At 38.3% G+C, this 17,029-nt stretch overlaps 5 protein-coding genes across 10 annotated transcripts; 2 read left to right on the top strand and 3 right to left on the bottom strand.

The window, feature by feature from the left end:
* Window positions 1-5: 5 nt before the first annotated feature.
* On the bottom strand, window positions 6-4,115 carry LOC118432916 (tubby-related protein 3-like). The gene is made up of 7 exons (XM_035853385.1): window positions 3,492-4,115; window positions 1,340-1,492; window positions 1,033-1,260; window positions 748-972; window positions 596-683; window positions 348-518; window positions 6-274 (listed from the first exon to the last, which is right to left on the bottom strand). The coding sequence occupies exons 1-7, from the start codon at window positions 3,651-3,653 to the stop codon at window positions 141-143; spliced, it is 1,161 nt and encodes a 386-aa protein (XP_035709278.1). The 5' UTR covers window positions 3,654-4,115; the 3' UTR covers window positions 6-140.
* Window positions 1,549-3,441, top strand: LOC118436126. Of its 2 annotated transcripts, none has more exons than XM_035853382.1 (4): window positions 1,549-1,641; window positions 1,718-2,219; window positions 2,279-2,601; window positions 2,687-3,441. In XM_035853382.1, the coding sequence occupies exons 1-4, from the start codon at window positions 1,609-1,611 to the stop codon at window positions 3,341-3,343; spliced, it is 1,515 nt and encodes a 504-aa protein (XP_035709275.1). In that variant the 5' UTR covers window positions 1,549-1,608; the 3' UTR covers window positions 3,344-3,441. The 2 variants fall into 2 exon arrangements, with proteins under 2 accessions (XP_035709275.1, XP_035709274.1); XM_035853381.1 differs by having other exon boundaries at window positions 2,279-2,628.
* Window positions 4,116-4,241: 126 nt separating the features above from the next.
* On the bottom strand, window positions 4,242-6,885 carry LOC110852625 (EP300-interacting inhibitor of differentiation 3). The gene is made up of 11 exons (XM_022100070.2): window positions 6,726-6,885; window positions 6,373-6,629; window positions 6,142-6,300; window positions 5,927-5,980; window positions 5,776-5,849; window positions 5,424-5,699; window positions 5,225-5,350; window positions 5,118-5,151; window positions 4,889-5,031; window positions 4,746-4,817; window positions 4,242-4,666 (listed from the first exon to the last, which is right to left on the bottom strand). The coding sequence occupies exons 2-11, from the start codon at window positions 6,626-6,628 to the stop codon at window positions 4,649-4,651; spliced, it is 1,212 nt and encodes a 403-aa protein (XP_021955762.1). The 5' UTR covers window position 6,629; window positions 6,726-6,885; the 3' UTR covers window positions 4,242-4,648.
* Window positions 6,886-7,523: 638 nt separating this feature from the next.
* On the top strand, window positions 7,524-9,953 carry LOC110852624. Its single transcript, XM_022100732.2, has 2 exons — window positions 7,524-9,087; window positions 9,150-9,953. The coding sequence occupies exons 1-2, from the start codon at window positions 8,306-8,308 to the stop codon at window positions 9,904-9,906; spliced, it is 1,539 nt and encodes a 512-aa protein (XP_021956424.1). The 5' UTR covers window positions 7,524-8,305; the 3' UTR covers window positions 9,907-9,953.
* Window positions 9,943-16,921, bottom strand: LOC110851710 (sodium/hydrogen exchanger 9). Of its 5 annotated transcripts, XR_004835226.1 has the most exons (17): window positions 16,024-16,921; window positions 15,260-15,399; window positions 14,947-15,132; window positions 14,821-14,878; window positions 14,352-14,577; window positions 14,126-14,252; window positions 13,944-14,064; window positions 13,838-13,861; window positions 13,568-13,746; window positions 13,248-13,479; window positions 13,133-13,166; window positions 12,800-13,025; window positions 12,264-12,293; window positions 11,847-11,937; window positions 11,524-11,717; window positions 11,164-11,280; window positions 9,943-10,787 (listed from the first exon to the last, which is right to left on the bottom strand). XR_004835226.1 is itself a non-coding variant. In XM_035853378.1 (16 exons), the coding sequence occupies exons 1-16, from the start codon at window positions 16,400-16,402 to the stop codon at window positions 10,731-10,733; spliced, it is 2,304 nt and encodes a 767-aa protein (XP_035709271.1). In that variant the 5' UTR covers window positions 16,403-16,921; the 3' UTR covers window positions 9,943-10,730. The 5 variants fall into 5 exon arrangements, 4 of the variants coding, with proteins under 4 accessions (XP_035709271.1, XP_021955284.1, XP_021955283.1 ...); XM_035853378.1 differs by lacking the exon at window positions 11,164-11,280; XM_022099592.2 differs by lacking the exon at window positions 11,164-11,280 and having other exon boundaries at window positions 12,977-13,025.
* Window positions 16,922-17,029: the final 108 nt, after the last annotated feature.

Here is a 17,029-nt window from a genome sequence, read left to right as displayed (position 1 = left end):
AATCCATAAATTCACTTTATTCCTTCCACTATTCATATTCTACTACATTTTAAAGGAAACTTATCGTATATAAGTTCACCCTTCACTTTGATGTTTATTTGAACATGACAGCTTTTTTGACCGACTTGATGATATAATTCTTAATCCAGCCCCCACTTGACGTCGAAAGAGGTCAACGCAATAGCAAAAGCTTGCAATGGGCAGAATGGGTAGCTAAAGTCCAAAATGAAGTTCTTGCTTCTGTTGCATCGACCAAATTGGAGCAACGTGAAGTCTGAAATTTCAATAAAGACGGAAATAAACTCAAAAATTTACGTCTCTGTGAGCTCTTCGTCTGTCTCACTCACCAGAACCCTTGATCTGATACTCCAACTGGAAATTCTTAACACTTGACCTTTGTACTCGGCTGGAGAAATTGAGGACGTACGTGCAGGTATCCTCACTCCATCGGGGAGCCCTGTTCTTCACAATGGCCACTTGTTCAGTGTCCTCGTCATTTGGAGGAAACGTGAAAGATCCTGACAAGTGCAACATTACTTTTATGCATGGGACACAATTGTGTATAAATATTTCAACACTGAAATGCGATGCGTACCCGGATGACACTGTTCCCAATCAGACTTCAATTTTGGAATTGCAACCGACAACTTTCTCGGGCCTTTGATTCCAAGAGCGTTGGATTCCTGCACATAAATTCTATTGGTCATTCATCACATTACAATTTGTCAATCAACTGTATGCGCTCACAAATTTGAGAGACATCAATTGCTCCCATTCTTTTTTCTGCTCGTCACAAGTTTCTCCATTTTTCTCTGATTTCACAGGGACTTTAAGAACACAGTCCGATCCCCAGAGATTTGTTTGGAGAATTCCGGCACAAAATTCGCTCTTTGGTGACATTTCAGCTGGATTTGTGCTAATAACATAATCCGTTTTCACCAGGTTGCTCCGAACCGCAGTCAGAATCATCACCTGGTTAAGAGACACGTATTAGTCGGGTTTAAATTTTTGTAGAAAAGCATAAAAACTAACCCCAGGAACACCATTCTTATTCTCTAGATGCATAAAATACGTGGGATACAGCAGACCATTAATTCCTTGTCGCGACCGAGTGATTTGACACTGCACCATGAATCCTGGCGGTGTTGGCATCCTAACGAAATTTGAGCAGTATTCGGCAATTCTTCCGCAGACCAAATTGAACTTGTAGACATCCTCTGACTCTGGTTGGTGAGGATCGAGAGGTGGTTCCTGCTCCACCTTGATTATTAAAAGCATCGTCATAAATTGCAATTTTTTTAAATCAATGAATTGTATTCCCATTTATTAGTCAACTGACTTCGTACAACAACTCGGACAGGTCGCAAAGTTTGCGGGACTCTTCTGTGGGGTCCTCCATACCTACACGCCACTCGTTATAGGCGTCTTCAGTGGGCAGCGGAATTTGAAACTTGTTCCGGAGGATGGTCTCGCTCTCCTTCGCCTGTCGACCCTGCATTAATGGCTATCTCATCTCAATATATATTCATTGTATTTTCAAAATGTGACCCGGGAATAGCAAAAATTGCTCTCATTAAATAAATAAATAAATCTAAACTGTACTGCACAATGTCATCAAACAAGGTAACCACACCCTCTCCTGTGAGTGAAACTGATAAGGATATGACATGATACAAAAATTATAAGATAATAATAATAATAATAACAATGTTCATAGGCTTCCTCCTCCTCCTCTGCAAAGAAGGCAAAATATTCTTGGGAGATGATTCCTCAAGAGCCACCAAAAATTGATGACCTCCCACCGCAGTACAAAGACCGTACCATTGTTGTGAGGGAAGTAAGAAAGGATTGGAGTTCAGTAGGCAAGGTCATGAACATGGATAAAAGAGAGAAACATGTGGATAAATCAGACGGTGGGATAGAAAAAATAAGGAAAACATTCTACGCTATTGTTCGTCCAGAAGAAAAAGAGGAGGAATTCGACTCTCCCGACTTCGACATGTGTACTCCAGAAGGTTATATTGATAAGGTGGTGGAGCCATTAAGTAAAAACGAGAAGGATGAAGCGATCAGGAAGATCAAGGCAGCCAAAGATGGAATTAAGGTCGAGGGGACAAAGTTTCATTTTGTTTGGCGAAAAATTGCTGGCTATGAGAGACTAGTTTTGGATGATGAGACGAGTGACAAGATTGGAGGAAAAGTTGTTTGCATTTTTGATGGTGAGAAATTTGGTTGAATTTTTTTGGAGACTATTTTCTAAAGATATCCTTGATTTCAGCCTGTTTCAGATATCATGGGACATCTGGAGCAGCCCCGTTTTGTCATGCCCATAGGAGTAAGTGGGAGTACGTCGTGTCAGATTTTGAAGACAAAGGAAGCAGAATGCCAACAATTCTTCACATCATGACCCCCTTTACATACGAAAATCCGGAGAAGAAGGATGAACGAGCTAGTACAGCTTTGAATAGTTTAGGGTGTAGTGGTGGTGGTGGTAAAAATCCCTGGCCCTCCTACGTTAAAGAATTCTCCGATGCCAAGCTACCTCCCCCAACTGTTACTGAAATTCCTGGTCGAAGACGATATTTTTTAACAGAAAAAGAGGTCAACAAAGTTTATGCAGCCAGACAAGTACATAATTTACACAATTAGCTCATTCAGTTGGTCAACATATTTTATCATTTTATAGTTCGTCACACTCTTGAGGAAACTAGTCCCAGCCACATCCAACTTTCGATATTTGAACAAGTATGTAGCGTTGCCAAATGGCGCAGAGAAAGAAGTGTTAGAAGAGATGAAAATTTGGGGAATGAAGCTGGGTATCTCCAAGTACTTGGCCCGTGAGTTCAGGGCCTTCCTCCCATATCCCTTTGGTAAAGAACGAGAAGGAAAAGAAACTGTTTCCTCAATGGTGGTGGCCAAAGAGCGTGGGGTACTCTACGTGGTGTCCAACCCACACATCAATTATTTCGGGAAGAGCATAACTGGTTTAAACCTCCATTTGGACACCAACATGTTGGATACTGTGACCCAGTACAGTTTGATGGAAGGTCACCTCGCCTGGGAACTTATTCCCTTGTCTTCTTGTCATGTGGATGATTTGGAGGCAAATGAAGCTCATCTCCACCTTGCCAACTCTTTCGCCGACCTTCTTCGTCTACATCAACAATTTGTCTCAGACCCCCCTTACACTTCTCCAGAAGGATCCACTCCTTATGATGCCTATCCTATCTGTCTTAATAAGTTCACTAATGCCAAGTTCTTTGATGAGACTTCTTTCACCAAAATCAATCAGTTTATGTTAAAGTGTTATGGAGTTGAGATCTACATTGGTCCAAAGTATTAATTTGTGTTAACTCTAATCTCTTTACACATTATTTATATGTATACATACATACAACACTTTATATATTAAACTCGTTATCACCTTTTGTTACGTTCTTACGTTTGTTCAAAATGTTTGTTTGAATGTTTGAACTCAAAATGTTTCTTACGTTAATGTTCTTCAGAACGATGCGAGATGTAGAAATCGGTCGACTTTTCCCCGATATCCAGCTCCCACGGGAGTAAGGAGCTGCTGGGTGAATGGATGCATAAGCTGTGTTGATAGGGCTTGCTAGACTACTTGCACATGAACTTTCACTCAGCAATGACATTTCAGAGGTGGCCGTCACAGTGCGGTGAGTAATTTTTCTCAAGGGAGCTGTGAATGCAGTTCGAGGTCTTGGGGTGAAGGAAGTCCCATTTCTCGTTTCTTTGGGGGTCACGGAGTGGACACGAGTTGCTGTGCAGTTCCAATGAGTCAAAAATACGTTGTACAAATACAACAAAAAAAACTATTAAGGTGAAATTAAGTGTTACGTCCGTTGGCTACTTCCGAGTCTCTCTCCAGTTGTGGAGGAACTTGATTGGATGGCCTGTCAGACTTTTCAGAACTGGAAACTTGTACGATGATTGGGATTGGAATGTCTTTTAGATTCCGGATTGACGCATACAGGTTGGAGTGAGATGAGTCCCCTTGTCCCTCATTGGTTGTGTCCATCACTTCCAGAATTTGTTTGTCAATTAGTCGGTCGTGACACGCTGCCTACAGATATTTTACGATCCACAGCGGTTTTACAAAGTTGAATTTTATAAAGGTGTAGCACATCATGATGAGATGAGATGGGTTAGACAATTTTTATATGAAATTGTGACTGTCGCATAAATAACGTTGACATGATAACGACACACAAATGTTCTCATTACTTTTTAATCCAATGCATATGGCCAAAATGTTGCGACACTACTTAGGCACCTGACGATCGGGTTACGATTGCTAAGTGTCGATACATGTTGGCACACTGCGTTTATTGGAGATTTGTTAACAATGTTATCTCATTACTTAAAATATTGTACTTATAATAAGAGTTAGCTGAGCAATAATTATACTGAAGGCTACAAACAATTTTATAATTGCGTTGAATTAAGGCTATGTAAGACAAAAGTTGCTAAATAGTATAGGATTTATATTGTTATAGGGTAAAAATTTGTATTCCGAAGATTAAGATAAAAACGACAGGTACGTAGAAGTTTGAGAATATACAGCGATCATAGTGTATTATTTAAAAATTCTCTGTGTGGCGCCTGGCCAGTTTGGCTATAGTAAATTTTATGTTTGCTTGTCCTCCTAAAACGACAATTTGATTGGTTTTTATTTAGTTCTTGCATAGAGTAAATGACAATGTATACGTTTAGTGGATTGCTACCATTGCTTGAAGCCCTTCCATGGTTGCATAGGGGGGAATGATGGGGTCTCCGCTCGCAGCCTGACAAAGTTTCTAAACGAATAAAGAGAAAACGTAAAATTAACATTGTATATTTCGTATAAAACAGATTTCAAACTGCCAACCTTGAACATTCTAGCGGAAAATGACAAAATGTACTGATTTCTTGTATTTCTTCTGCTGGATATTTGCTTCTGCTGTTGTTCGTCCTCTTCTGTCCTCTTCTCAGGTTTTACTTCAATAGCAAAGTCCTTCATCGGCGACCCAGCTAATTATGAAACATTATATACTTTAAATTTCATTTCCAAATTTATGCAAACACAACTAATAGATATGCACTTATTTACTACTTACCCAATTTATGCAGCCCGGCTACTCCATCGTGGACCTGGTGACCAAAAACAGATTGAAGTACAACCAAACATTTGCATGGATCATATATTCAGATTTTAGGAATTCACCAAAAACGCCACATAGAAAATTGATTCGATTGATTTATTTAGGGATCCTGGGTCTAGGCAAAACTCGTACAACGTGGTGGGTTCGGTATGAATTCTCGTATGTTGTCGTAAAAGCCTACTCAAGTGCTGTAAAGAAAATGTTATTTATTCTACATGTTATCCAAGATTATTTTTAAATGACAAGCAAACTGCGTCTTACATGGGCTAATTTTTGTGGCCCTTCCGACTTGTTGTAGTGAACAAGGTTGACCTCTTCTTGGGTTTTCTCGACATCATCAAATCGTTTTCGAACTATGGGTGCACGTGGTTTCTTCTCTTTTGGTACTGAAATTGCGTCTCTGTCAAAACTTCCGACGACTGCGGTGACGAGAGGCAATGTTTTAGAGGCTACGGCAAACTCCATTGAAAGAAACTTTGACACAATTTTTGAAGAGTATGCAGGCAGGTCGTCCGCGTCTGTTACAGCTTTCCGTTTCTAAATGCACCGTCAACATAGATAAGGATTGGTACAATTCAAAAATTAAACCTAAATATGTGTAAAATTGTCTTACCACGTTGGATATAAATTCGTCCATCTTAAACCCAGAATTTGATGCTCCAATGCTATCCGTTTTGCTCCGAAGTACTGAAATCGAGAAATCAAACTTGACAACTCTATACCGCAGAATAAGCGTATTAAAACTGGCTTAATTAATAGCATACCTTCGGAAATCATTTTTGTGTGAAGAAAGGCCATATACAAGTCTCCAGGCGTGCCTAGAACGAATCAAACATATTTATAATGTTGAATGAATGAACAGTCAATGAAATACAACATCGCATTGCAATTTCTAAGAATAAGACCATTCATTAAACAATGGATCGTTAAACATAACTTGATCCAACAACAAATACTATAATTAAATGGCTCAACTTACTCCCCACAGTTTCAGTCATTATCTGGGACCTATTGGCATTTTCAGATGCCACTTGGGGCTGCGTATGCGACAATTGTTGAAAAAGGGAGGAAGCACTTTGGATATTTTTGGTCATCACAGCTTGTACGTCGGACGAAAACCCCTCCCTCTTCTCAAGCTCTAAAAAAATATGAAAGAGAGATAAAGTTTCACATAATTTACTTGCTCAAACTTGCAACAGCCAAAACATACTTCGACAGTCGTCAATGAGTTTATTGTATTTGCGTCGCAGCGCTCCTCCCGTGGCGTCGGGAACACTGGACACGGTCGTCGTCCCAGAGCCACATTCAGAGTCATCCGACTCTTCGGATGATTCATCCTCCGACAAGAGTTTGGGGGCTTTTGGGGGTGAGGCACTCTCATCAGCCATTGACGCCAAGGCCATTGACGTCTCAGGCTCAGGCTCCGGTTCGTCCCGTTTCCTGGCCGCTCTGGTTGATCGCGACATTCTAGAAATATTGGAAGGTACAAATGATTTCCAAGTTAGCCCAATTCGGACACAATTATAGCCAACAACACTTCAGATTAGTAATTTATTGACTTACGTGGGTACAGAATTTCTAAAAGTATAACCGAATTTCACGTCGACAAAAATAATAATCGTTCGAACAAAAAAACCCACTTTAGGAAATGAGAGCCAAAACTGACACGAGTCTCAATCTCTCCGCGTTCCTTTGTTACCCATCATATGTGCAACCACTTTATTGCGTTGTTGCCCCTGCCCTTGTGATTCCACGTAATTTTCATATATACAACTCATCATACTTAATTCAGTTAATTCTAAAGTAGATTCGTATTTTTTCGTCATTTCGACGTCTCTGAATTAACACAAGGCTTGTGGAAAACATCTAAATTTTATCGGTATGATGTCAAAAATGTAACTTCATCCATACATACACCCATACATACATACATCCTATGTACATAGATACACAATCCATGCACTATTAATATTACATAGCCTGGATTATTGCATACTCAAATTGAAAGCTTTTCAATATTTCCCAACACCTCTGTTATTATTCAAAGCTATAATTATGCAGGAAGTTGCTCAATGGTTTTTTAGAATAAAAGTTTTTTGTTTCAGATATTCACACAACGATTATAATATATAAATGCATATACTTATTATGCACTTACTTCGTTGGCTACGCATTAAGTTTAACCACGTTTTGTGTATGTTTAATGAATTACACAAAATACGATTGAAATGACATTTATAATGAATGATGAATGGGTGTTAAAAGCTTTCCATAATTAAAATCCATAAAAACTGATTCATCCACAAAAGTACCTGGATTGTAACTCAAGCTGCTCCATGTCCAATATTTTTGCAACTCAAATCTGTGGACAGGAAACTCCATACTTGGGTAAAATTGATGGAAATAATAAGTGTATGGAATTATTATTGCACATAAAACCAGTTTTCCTACTAAATTACAGTGCTCCCCTAATAAACGTTAGTGCACAGTGTCTTAATTGCCATTTCCGATTCGTGTTGAATACACGATGCACGCAGTGGTTTAGCCTACATATTTACATACTTTTATTCATTCATTATATCAGCACAAAATGCATGCAAAATATGAAACCCTTGCTTTCTGCCTTGATAAACCAGTAATCCAATAATTCAAGTGGTCAGGTCAGTTCTGTTTTACATTTATTTCTTCTTGGTGTACTTTACATACCTACGTAGTTTTATCCTTAGAACAGTAGTAGTGGCGTTGGTTTTACTAATTTCTGTCTGCTGTAGATATTATCATACGTTGGGAATTTGATTGAGATCAATCTCACTCGTATCGGTGTATGATAGAGGCTGTTGATGAATCCTCATTTTAATCTCAATTTGGGCAACAATTTTCCTATTACTTGTGTAATACTAAAAACCTTCGCGTTATCAATCCAACCAGTTTTTGTAGTTTCTGTAATTTTAATAGCGCTGTCTAGTTTGTACACGCCACCATCAAACACTTGTTCCCAACTTGTGTTGTTGTGGTCGTCAATCAAGACGCGACGAGGTTTCATTGTAGTCCTCGTATCGAATTATACTGCCAAAAAAATGAGAAAAGAAATTGTGAAAACGTAAAATATTTCGAAATTAGCTGCAAACGAAATAAAATTCGACATGGGTCAAGATAATGTCTCACTTGAGACGACCTATTCTTCTGAGCAAACCTCCACCAGCAGCCCCCAAGTTACGACTCTACTCTCCAGTTCCTATTCTGACAAGGATTTCATGGAAAAAGCGACCAGTTCCAGTTCGATCTGCTCATCAGACTCCTCCTCTCATGTCCCCTTCACAATTGACCTCACAGGACCCATGCCCGTGATCGGAGTCCTTAATCGTGACGGTACTGAGCAAAAGAAACCACAATTTGAGACTATTTCCGTCCGAAGATACAACAGACTGATTCGAGAAGCGTCCCAAGTTCCTGTCGTGGTCGCAACCTCCATTCCCAATGGAATCGAGGAAGATATTTCCTCTGTTCAATTCAAAAATGTGTCCGACATTGACCCCGAACTTTTGAAGGAAGGCAAGGAATTCATCCAAAGGAACTTTTTCGCAATAATTCTTGCCCACTTGGTGGCTATTGCATTTTTGCTAGCAATTAAACCAGTCCAAGCGCTACTCCTGAGAACGGGATCAATACACAAAAAAGAAAATACGCTCAAACGTTACTTGTCTCTCATTATTGCCATAAAAAACCTTTACGAGTGTGACCTGGTAGAGGCTGACGATGTCGAGTCTGCAGCCAAGAAAAGTAGTAAAAACAATGGACAGAATCAGTCGTCGGTGTCCAGCATCGTTGAGACAAAACCTCAGCACAAGTACAATGAGGAGAGCGTGACGGGGAAGGAGTTGGACAGTTTGCGACGAGGGTTGAGCAACGTGTCCAAAAACTATAGGTTAGGTTTTCGTTGAAAAATCAATATTTTTGAGTAAAAAATAACTTTTAAATCTTTTAAAGAGTCTTTGTCCCACCTCCCACACACACGATGAGGCTGGACGCGGAGGAACAGGTCCTGCTTCTCGCTCTCAAGGAGGATTTGGCCCTTCTGCAACCATTGGATAAAATAGGCCTGGATCGGGACAAAATTTACACCACCATCAATCCTGACGTGCCACTGAGTCAGTACGACATGGTCATGCTCCAGTTTGCCTTCTTTGGATTCATCACCCTTTTCCCAACAACTTTCGGAATTCATGAGTCGACAAAGAAATTTCCGAAAAATATTTCAGGCTTCATTCACTTGTGGGGTGTGCTCGGAAAGCGTTTCGGGATTGAGGATAAATTCAACCTCTGCCTCAATCGCAACTTTGACTCGGAGACGAATCTCGAGATTTTTAGAGAGATTTTTCTCTTTAGCTTCAAACTCGCGGATGATAATTTGCTCAAGCTGTGGAGAACAATGACGGCAGGCTCTTCCAGATACTTTTTCTTCTTCAGAACAAAGTCAATGCTCCAATTTATGCTAAAAAACGTGGCGAAAGTTCAGGACTGTCACAATGTGTATTTCCTCATGAATTTCTTCGAGAAGCTTTGCTACCATTCCCATCAGTTTTGCGTCTCTTGGCTCCTAAGGTTTTGGGTGACGAGAGTTTTTGTAAATCTGTGTGCAAGGACAGTCTTCTTTCTCGGCTATAAACTCTACCTAAGAAGAATTAAGCTCCAGAAAGAAAAGTATGAATATGATCGAGATATGATTGTCAAAACTGTACATTAATAAAGTACGTACATATCTGTCATAGTTTTGAGTATGTACATCATAAATTTAGTATGGCACTTAAATTTATTTACCAGAATGTCCATGATACAATAGTAAGCATTATAATCACTTATGTAAATTTACTCTGCACACACAGTGCACAAAGTACACGTCGTAAACTAGCTAACAAAACATTTAAAAACAAGTGATTAATATAAATTATTAAATCAGGTCACATTATGCACTTGTTTGACTATTAATAACTGTAACCATTCACACCGGGGGTGGAGAATGTGGAGATACATACTATTTTATATGAACAGCAGATCTTACGTAGAATAATAATTGCAATAACAGTCGGTACTTCATTCAATTACCAATATATTTTGGTAACTGATTTGATTTACATGAAAGATTGGCACTCCTCCCGAGATATAGATTCACGTGTCGACGAGAACAATCATAAGAATAAATAGCATGAGATTAACACTGATTGACGACTAGCATTGTTTTCACTTCAGCACATGAGTCCAATTTCCATGAAAAATTGAAAGGACGTCATTATTACTACGCTCTAGTAATGGAGAGGAGATAACGCTACTAAAGAACTAAAGTACAAATCTAGGTATTTCTGACTATCAAATAAGTAATAACGCCTCTAAATTAATTGATGAAACAAATAGAATACAATATGTGAATCAATGTCCATCTCAATATTCTCAATAGTATAATCTACTAGGAGGTTCTCAAAATTAGTATATCACAAACAGTTTGAATCTGTATACTACGTTGTATGTAATAACCTTGAAATTTCAGTAAACTAAAGCAATATTTCTTGTAAATTAGATTGAATCTCCATCAATTCCAGGGATTAGAATTTTGGTTCCAATTTGGTAATCCTGTGTGACAAAAGTGGAAATTCCACATTTAAATTCAGCATAGACCGATTAGGCTTTTAGTACTGTTTGTTAAATGCATAGCACTTTCAGGTATTTTAATTAGCAGGGTTATTTTTCTGGTCAGTGGTGACTGGTAAATATAGCGAAAACTAACTAATATATTAGTTTAGCATTAGAAAATCTATGGATAGTAGAATAGTAATTTCTTTAACCAAGTATACATTTCACACCAATATTTAGCTTTTTCCAATTAAGCACCCAGTTAGGAGTAAGCAGATAATTATAATAACACATGCGATACTATTAAGCTCCAACCAGATATGTAAAAGTTATATTGCAAAATCTAAAATAGACAAATATTCAAGAGATAATTAACCTTTAACGTTCTGCTGACACAAAAGACAACAGGCACGTCGCGCTGCTTACAACACTCATCTGGTCTACAAAAAGGTCACAGAACTGATGGCTCGTACGCAAACTTAGGCAACTGTGGCTACAAAACATAAATAAGAACATTACCAAAACCAACAAAAAAACGTAATTTGATAACAAACAATTTCGTCCATACTACGCTACAAAACTAATTATCATTCCAATCGCATTCACTTTTCGCCGTTGCAATTTTGCAAGAAATATTACTGAAAGGCAAACATAATACTGAACAAGAACTATGTACTACGGAGCGTATACAGCACGCGATTGATTCCAAACTTCGAACTCAATTTCCTTGGCATACCCTTCTATAATCATGTCCGTCAAATGTTTGAGCGAACGTTGGTTCGCCAGAAAGCGTGTTGATCGGCTCAACCCGTTCTTGTGTAAGCTGCTCAGTCGTGGTCAAAATTCTTGCAATAGGAGTGCAAAACACTGGCAATGTCTCGAGCAGCGTGGGTCTGCTGTGCGTAAGTAGGGGCTTCATGTAGCGTTGATCTATAATAGTAAATCGAATTAATAATAATTTATTTAATGCATCACAGCCAACAACCTTTGCATATCAAATCGAATCGAAGTAAACCTTATAGTGGTATCATTACTAATTGTTCAAGCTAACAAACGTACCAAACTTTTGCCACCAACGTGCCATCAGAGCTTTGTCTGTTTGAGCTGGTGGTGTCCCTTCAACATATGGGTCAACTCCACTTCCGTCCGGCTGCAATCATAACCAAATGTTTTAAAATTCCAACAAAATGCATGCACAAACATTGTATAATGGAACAGGTTTGAAGCCAAAAGATATCCAAATACAGAACGAAAAAAGTTAAGATAGACTAGGAGATTAACTGCAAAAGCATTATAACATTGTGCGAACTTGGTAGCTGAGGAGGTCACTCTGTAGAAACAATAGAAACAATTTTGTATGCAAAGGTGGCGGTGAACATTACGACACGATTAGAAATTATATTGATATCGTGCAAGTGCAGTAATATGCAGCATTTTTACATTTGGAGTGAATTGAATTTAGCCAATAAAACTTACTTTTGGGCTGCCATCCAAAGGCGTGTACAACTACGAAATTTTTAAAGTAAATTCATAGGAAAACTTTGGATAAACAAAAAACAAGTTGTGGATATCAAATGAGCAAGGACCCAACACATGTAATTTTTTTTAAATAATAACAAAAGCAAATCGTATCAATGGGTTAATTGTAAAACTGAAACTGGAAGCTTCAAACTGTGAGGGATTGTAAAAATTTCAAAACGTGAGAGACGACGACAGGTGTTGTGCGTTGGTGGCGGTGGTGTCGTGGAAAGACTTCACTCCTGGGAAGTATTATTGCTTCATATAAAATTAGTGACTTCCTGGCTGACGGCGTATTAAATTGTTTACAGATAAAATTCCAAATAACTATAGTGTGGAATATTGCGCGTGGACTAAACCAGTGGCCATTATTAAAAGTTATTGCAATTGACATTAATAGACACTACTACATATTTGTTTGGATAGAGGAATAGCAAGAGAATGGAAAGACGAAGGCAGATTGTAAATAATAATTATATTTTCAGATTAAATACCAGAAGTTGAATTTCAGTTCTCTCTTCGCAATCACCAGCCTCAGCACCCGTCGACGCCATCCCACCACCAGTCGAACTCGAACTTGATTGTCCGAAGGATTTCATTTCTCGGGAAGGTTTGTGATCTTGGTCACAACCACCATTCGATTGATTTACAATATAGTCGGAATCACTTACACTTCTCATATGTAGTTGCATAACCTCCGTTTCGTCATCTACTCCAACTCTGCAACACAAACATAATGTTAATAAGTGTGAACATTTGAATATTTTTGCTATGTCTTATCTGAAAAGCGAACAGTTATCTGATTAGAATAATTCATATTAACTTACGGAATATTTAGCCAATTCAAGAGTTGACTGGTCCCTGTAAAAATTCTAGGCGGTTAGTTCTGAACTTTGAACGAACGCACATCAACGTGTTTTTAACAGTATTTTATAAGCTTACCACCACCACATATTATCACGGTAACTATTACGATGACACTAGTTGTGGTCAGCAGTGTTTGTCTCGCTAGGGAGAGTGTATTTCTAATGGCCAGCGCAAAGGCAATTGCACCCCGAAGGCCAGAAAAGAACAACATGTGTTGGAAACTCCAGGGTATTTTCTTCTTCCTCCCAAGATTCAGCAAAAACGACAAGGGGTAGATATTTGCTGCACGACCAACAATGATTGCCAGCTGAAACAATAGATAACAATAAATGCATCAGTCATCAGGGTTCGGCGTAACGGAGACAGGTATGAAATCGTCTAAATTATGAACTTACGAATGCCTCCAAGATAAAAATCCAGTCGAAATTGTGCTTTGGAAATGTGAACATGGACACTCCGATGTAACAGAAAATGAAATTTTCTGCCAGAAAGTTGAGTAGTTCAAACAACTGCTTAGTTCTCAATCTTGAATCTCTTGACAAGTTATTGTAAGTATAATGTGCTTGACAAATGCCTAGATCAGCGTACAATACATACAATATTACATTTTATGTACAAAAGGATCTGACATTTAAGGGTTAAGATTTAACAATAGTTATTCTTACCGCAAAATAGTACAGCAACAATTCCTACAGAGCGTAAAATTGCAATTGTCAAACAATATTATACTTGAGTATCAATAATAGTGAGTAAGCCCATCAGAATGCGTACCTGTGAGATCCGCCGCTTCAGCAATGAGAAAGGTACTATATGACATAAGAACGAAGAGTGCAGTTTCCAACAAAGGAAAGTCCTTAATGTGAGTGAACTTGGTTAACAAAGCTGTACAGCACTGAAACACATAGATATCAATTAGTATCCCCTAGTTTTGATGAATAAACCACAATACTTACACCCATCAGTGCACCAATGAGAAATGAGAGGCCGAAGGTCCAACCGAATACCCCCAAGGATTCGTACAGTGCGATCATCTTGGACCCACTTTGTACAGTACTTTCTTCAGCAAAATTTTGAATAGCACTGCATCAAAAAGGATAAAATATATTAGTCAGCAAGAATAAAAAAACGTATAAAACTCGGAGACTACATAAAAAGTACACAATTTTTCATCGTCATTACCCGACCAAGACAATAGCGACGGCATCATTAAGAACTGACTCGCCAAAGACAAGAGCATACATGTTCACATCCACGTGCAAGTCGTTAAATATTGCAAGGACTGTGACTGGATCCGTAGCTGATATAAGTCCGCCAAAGTACATGAGATCTACCAAGTCAAAAGTAGACGAGGTGGGGAGAAGGTTTATGAAACCGTAGAGAATGCCACCAATCACCAAGGCCGAGACTAGAATAATGATAATAATAATAATCCAACCTGTATTGAAATTTATTGTACAGCGACAGCGATTTTCTAATAAATTGAGATGCTTGTCGATCGCGATTCTTGAAATGTTATAAAATTATTATAATTATGTATTTTTATATTTGATGATATTTTACTTTCAAGTTCATTACTGAAAGCTTTCGGTATTGTAAAATTTAGTATGCAGTTTTGTAAATATACTTAATTTCTAACTTAATAACATACCTGTAGTTCCAATGAATGCTAAGGTGAATATTGTCCCAAGATTTCTGAAAAAGTATTTCTGAAATAAAAGATAACATGATATGACTTTGCTTCTTTTACTTCATAATCAAAGTATTTAGGTCTTACGCGTTTCATACTGTATCCCGCATTGAAAATGATTGGGGGCAAGAGAATGTTGAAAAAGATCTCGGGATCAAATGTCGCCTTTTCTTCAATTTCTTTGTCTTTTGGTCCATTACTCCCTTTGACTTCTCCTTTGAATACATAGGAATAGGTATGATTGCTCAAATCCTCAGGTTTCTGGCCTTGTTTCTGAAAATCATTTTTAAATGTTTTGTTTAACCAGTATAATTACAGACAGTATTTCGGGTCATATAGATGACCGAATTACTGGTCTCTATTTAAGAGCGTATATCGTATTCATATATACTTAAGTTACCATAAAATTAAGCCATAGTGCATCAGGGGGGAGTAGTGTCCCATTCATTTGACTATCTTCACCAGGCGCAGGGATCACATTTATGTGTGTCACGCTACCAGATTTTGACGCATATTTTATTATAGCACCCACAATGAGACCTGAAATTATAGAATGCATAAAAAACATTTGCATTATTATTTTCAATAGCAAGTCAACTTCAAGGTCACTCATACCATACCTAACATTTATAGCGTTTGCTATAAATGTTTGGTATTGAAATAGGTTTCTATTTCAATTCAACATTTATCTACGTATACTTTTAGTTGATACAGATCATTTAATATATTTTCCTCTTTTTAATGAGCAGCGATCGGACACGTACGAGACAGATAGTATTTCTACGTTCGGACCAAATGACAATTGCTCACACAATATTTGTCACGCAACTCTTTGCAGCCGGTCTTGAAAGCGGAAATTTTTAATCCTCGCAAAACCACTTTGCGAATTATATACGAGCAGAACACGACAAAGGATTAAGCATAAGCTTAAGGAAAGCCTCGTCTCAATATTATGCTATAATTAAATCAACAACGTCTGGTATACCTAAGCCACACTTGCCGAATGAATGTATGAAGGTTTAGGAAAACCAAACTAACATTTAAAATGAAAGATCCTACGATATGCAATATATATATATATAATTCATTCAGATTTTGCGTAACACGTCAAATAAAATGACATTTGTGCCATTATCGTTACAAGTTCAGGTCTGTTTGACTCACCATAAATGACTGCAAGCCCTGTTTCATGAAGGAAACGGATTCGTCGATGCTTGAATGACCAGATGGTGACAACAGTCAAACTCAGGAGGATTGTATAAAGCAAGATATTTAGTGAATCCAAACGGTGATTAGCTTTAGCTTTCTCATCTAGTTCGATGTCTTCCGAAGGGGCTGATGTCACCAGGGTCACCGATGAGGCAACCAGCACCGATAAGATAATGAAAAGTCCACGAGATCGAGGCACTCCAATATCAATCAGCCATAACAGGGTCCAAGGAGGTGGCCGACGGGGTAGGGCTTCCTTATTCATTTTTGACTTCATTTTGACGCTTTCTCCATTTTTTAACTGACGGAAACTGAATAATGACGAAACCCCCATCTCCTCTCCGTCGCGTGTCGCCGTGTTGGTTATTAAGACGTCAAAAGTGTCTTCTCAATGTCACGCGATGCGTAGTACGGCGTCACAATAATGCAGACACATTTACAGTCATTCGTTTCACAAAAATTGAATGGCACCGAATTAAATCTCAAATTAATCTCAGCAAAACAATGTAGTAATTGTAATTCTCTATTTTAGAAAATCACAAAAATGTGAAAAAATAAGTTGACTTGACTCACATTTTAGTACTGACTTGTATAGTTTGTAGTAAAGAACGCAATGTAATGTTTAAAATCTTTCTGACTGGAAAGTTACAAAGATTGCTGACTCAACAAGTTAAACATAGTTAATCAGAGTAAATTGCATGGAATTAAGTAAATATTTTGAATTAACTGGTCTTGACTAAATAACTGACACGATTTACTTTAGTCAGTCAGCTTGCTAGCTCTGCTTTCACGGCAGCAGCAGTTTGGTGAATAATCTGTTTCTGCTCAGTTCTGGACAGGAGGCTGCTGCTGGAAAACTCACACAGCTGGCTCATAATAATAGTGCTGCTCTGACTGAATGTGACTGAATTGAATGACTGTCGATGGGCGTATGCAAACATGTCTATGCATGACTATGGTC

This window comes from Folsomia candida, unplaced genomic scaffold, assembly GCF_002217175.1.
Source record: "Folsomia candida strain VU population unplaced genomic scaffold, ASM221717v1 Fcan01_Sc007, whole genome shotgun sequence".
NCBI lineage: Eukaryota > Metazoa > Arthropoda > Collembola > Entomobryomorpha > Isotomidae > Folsomia > Folsomia candida.
The sequence above is the reverse complement of the archived record's forward strand: the minus strand, read 5'-3'. Positions and strand labels throughout refer to the sequence as shown.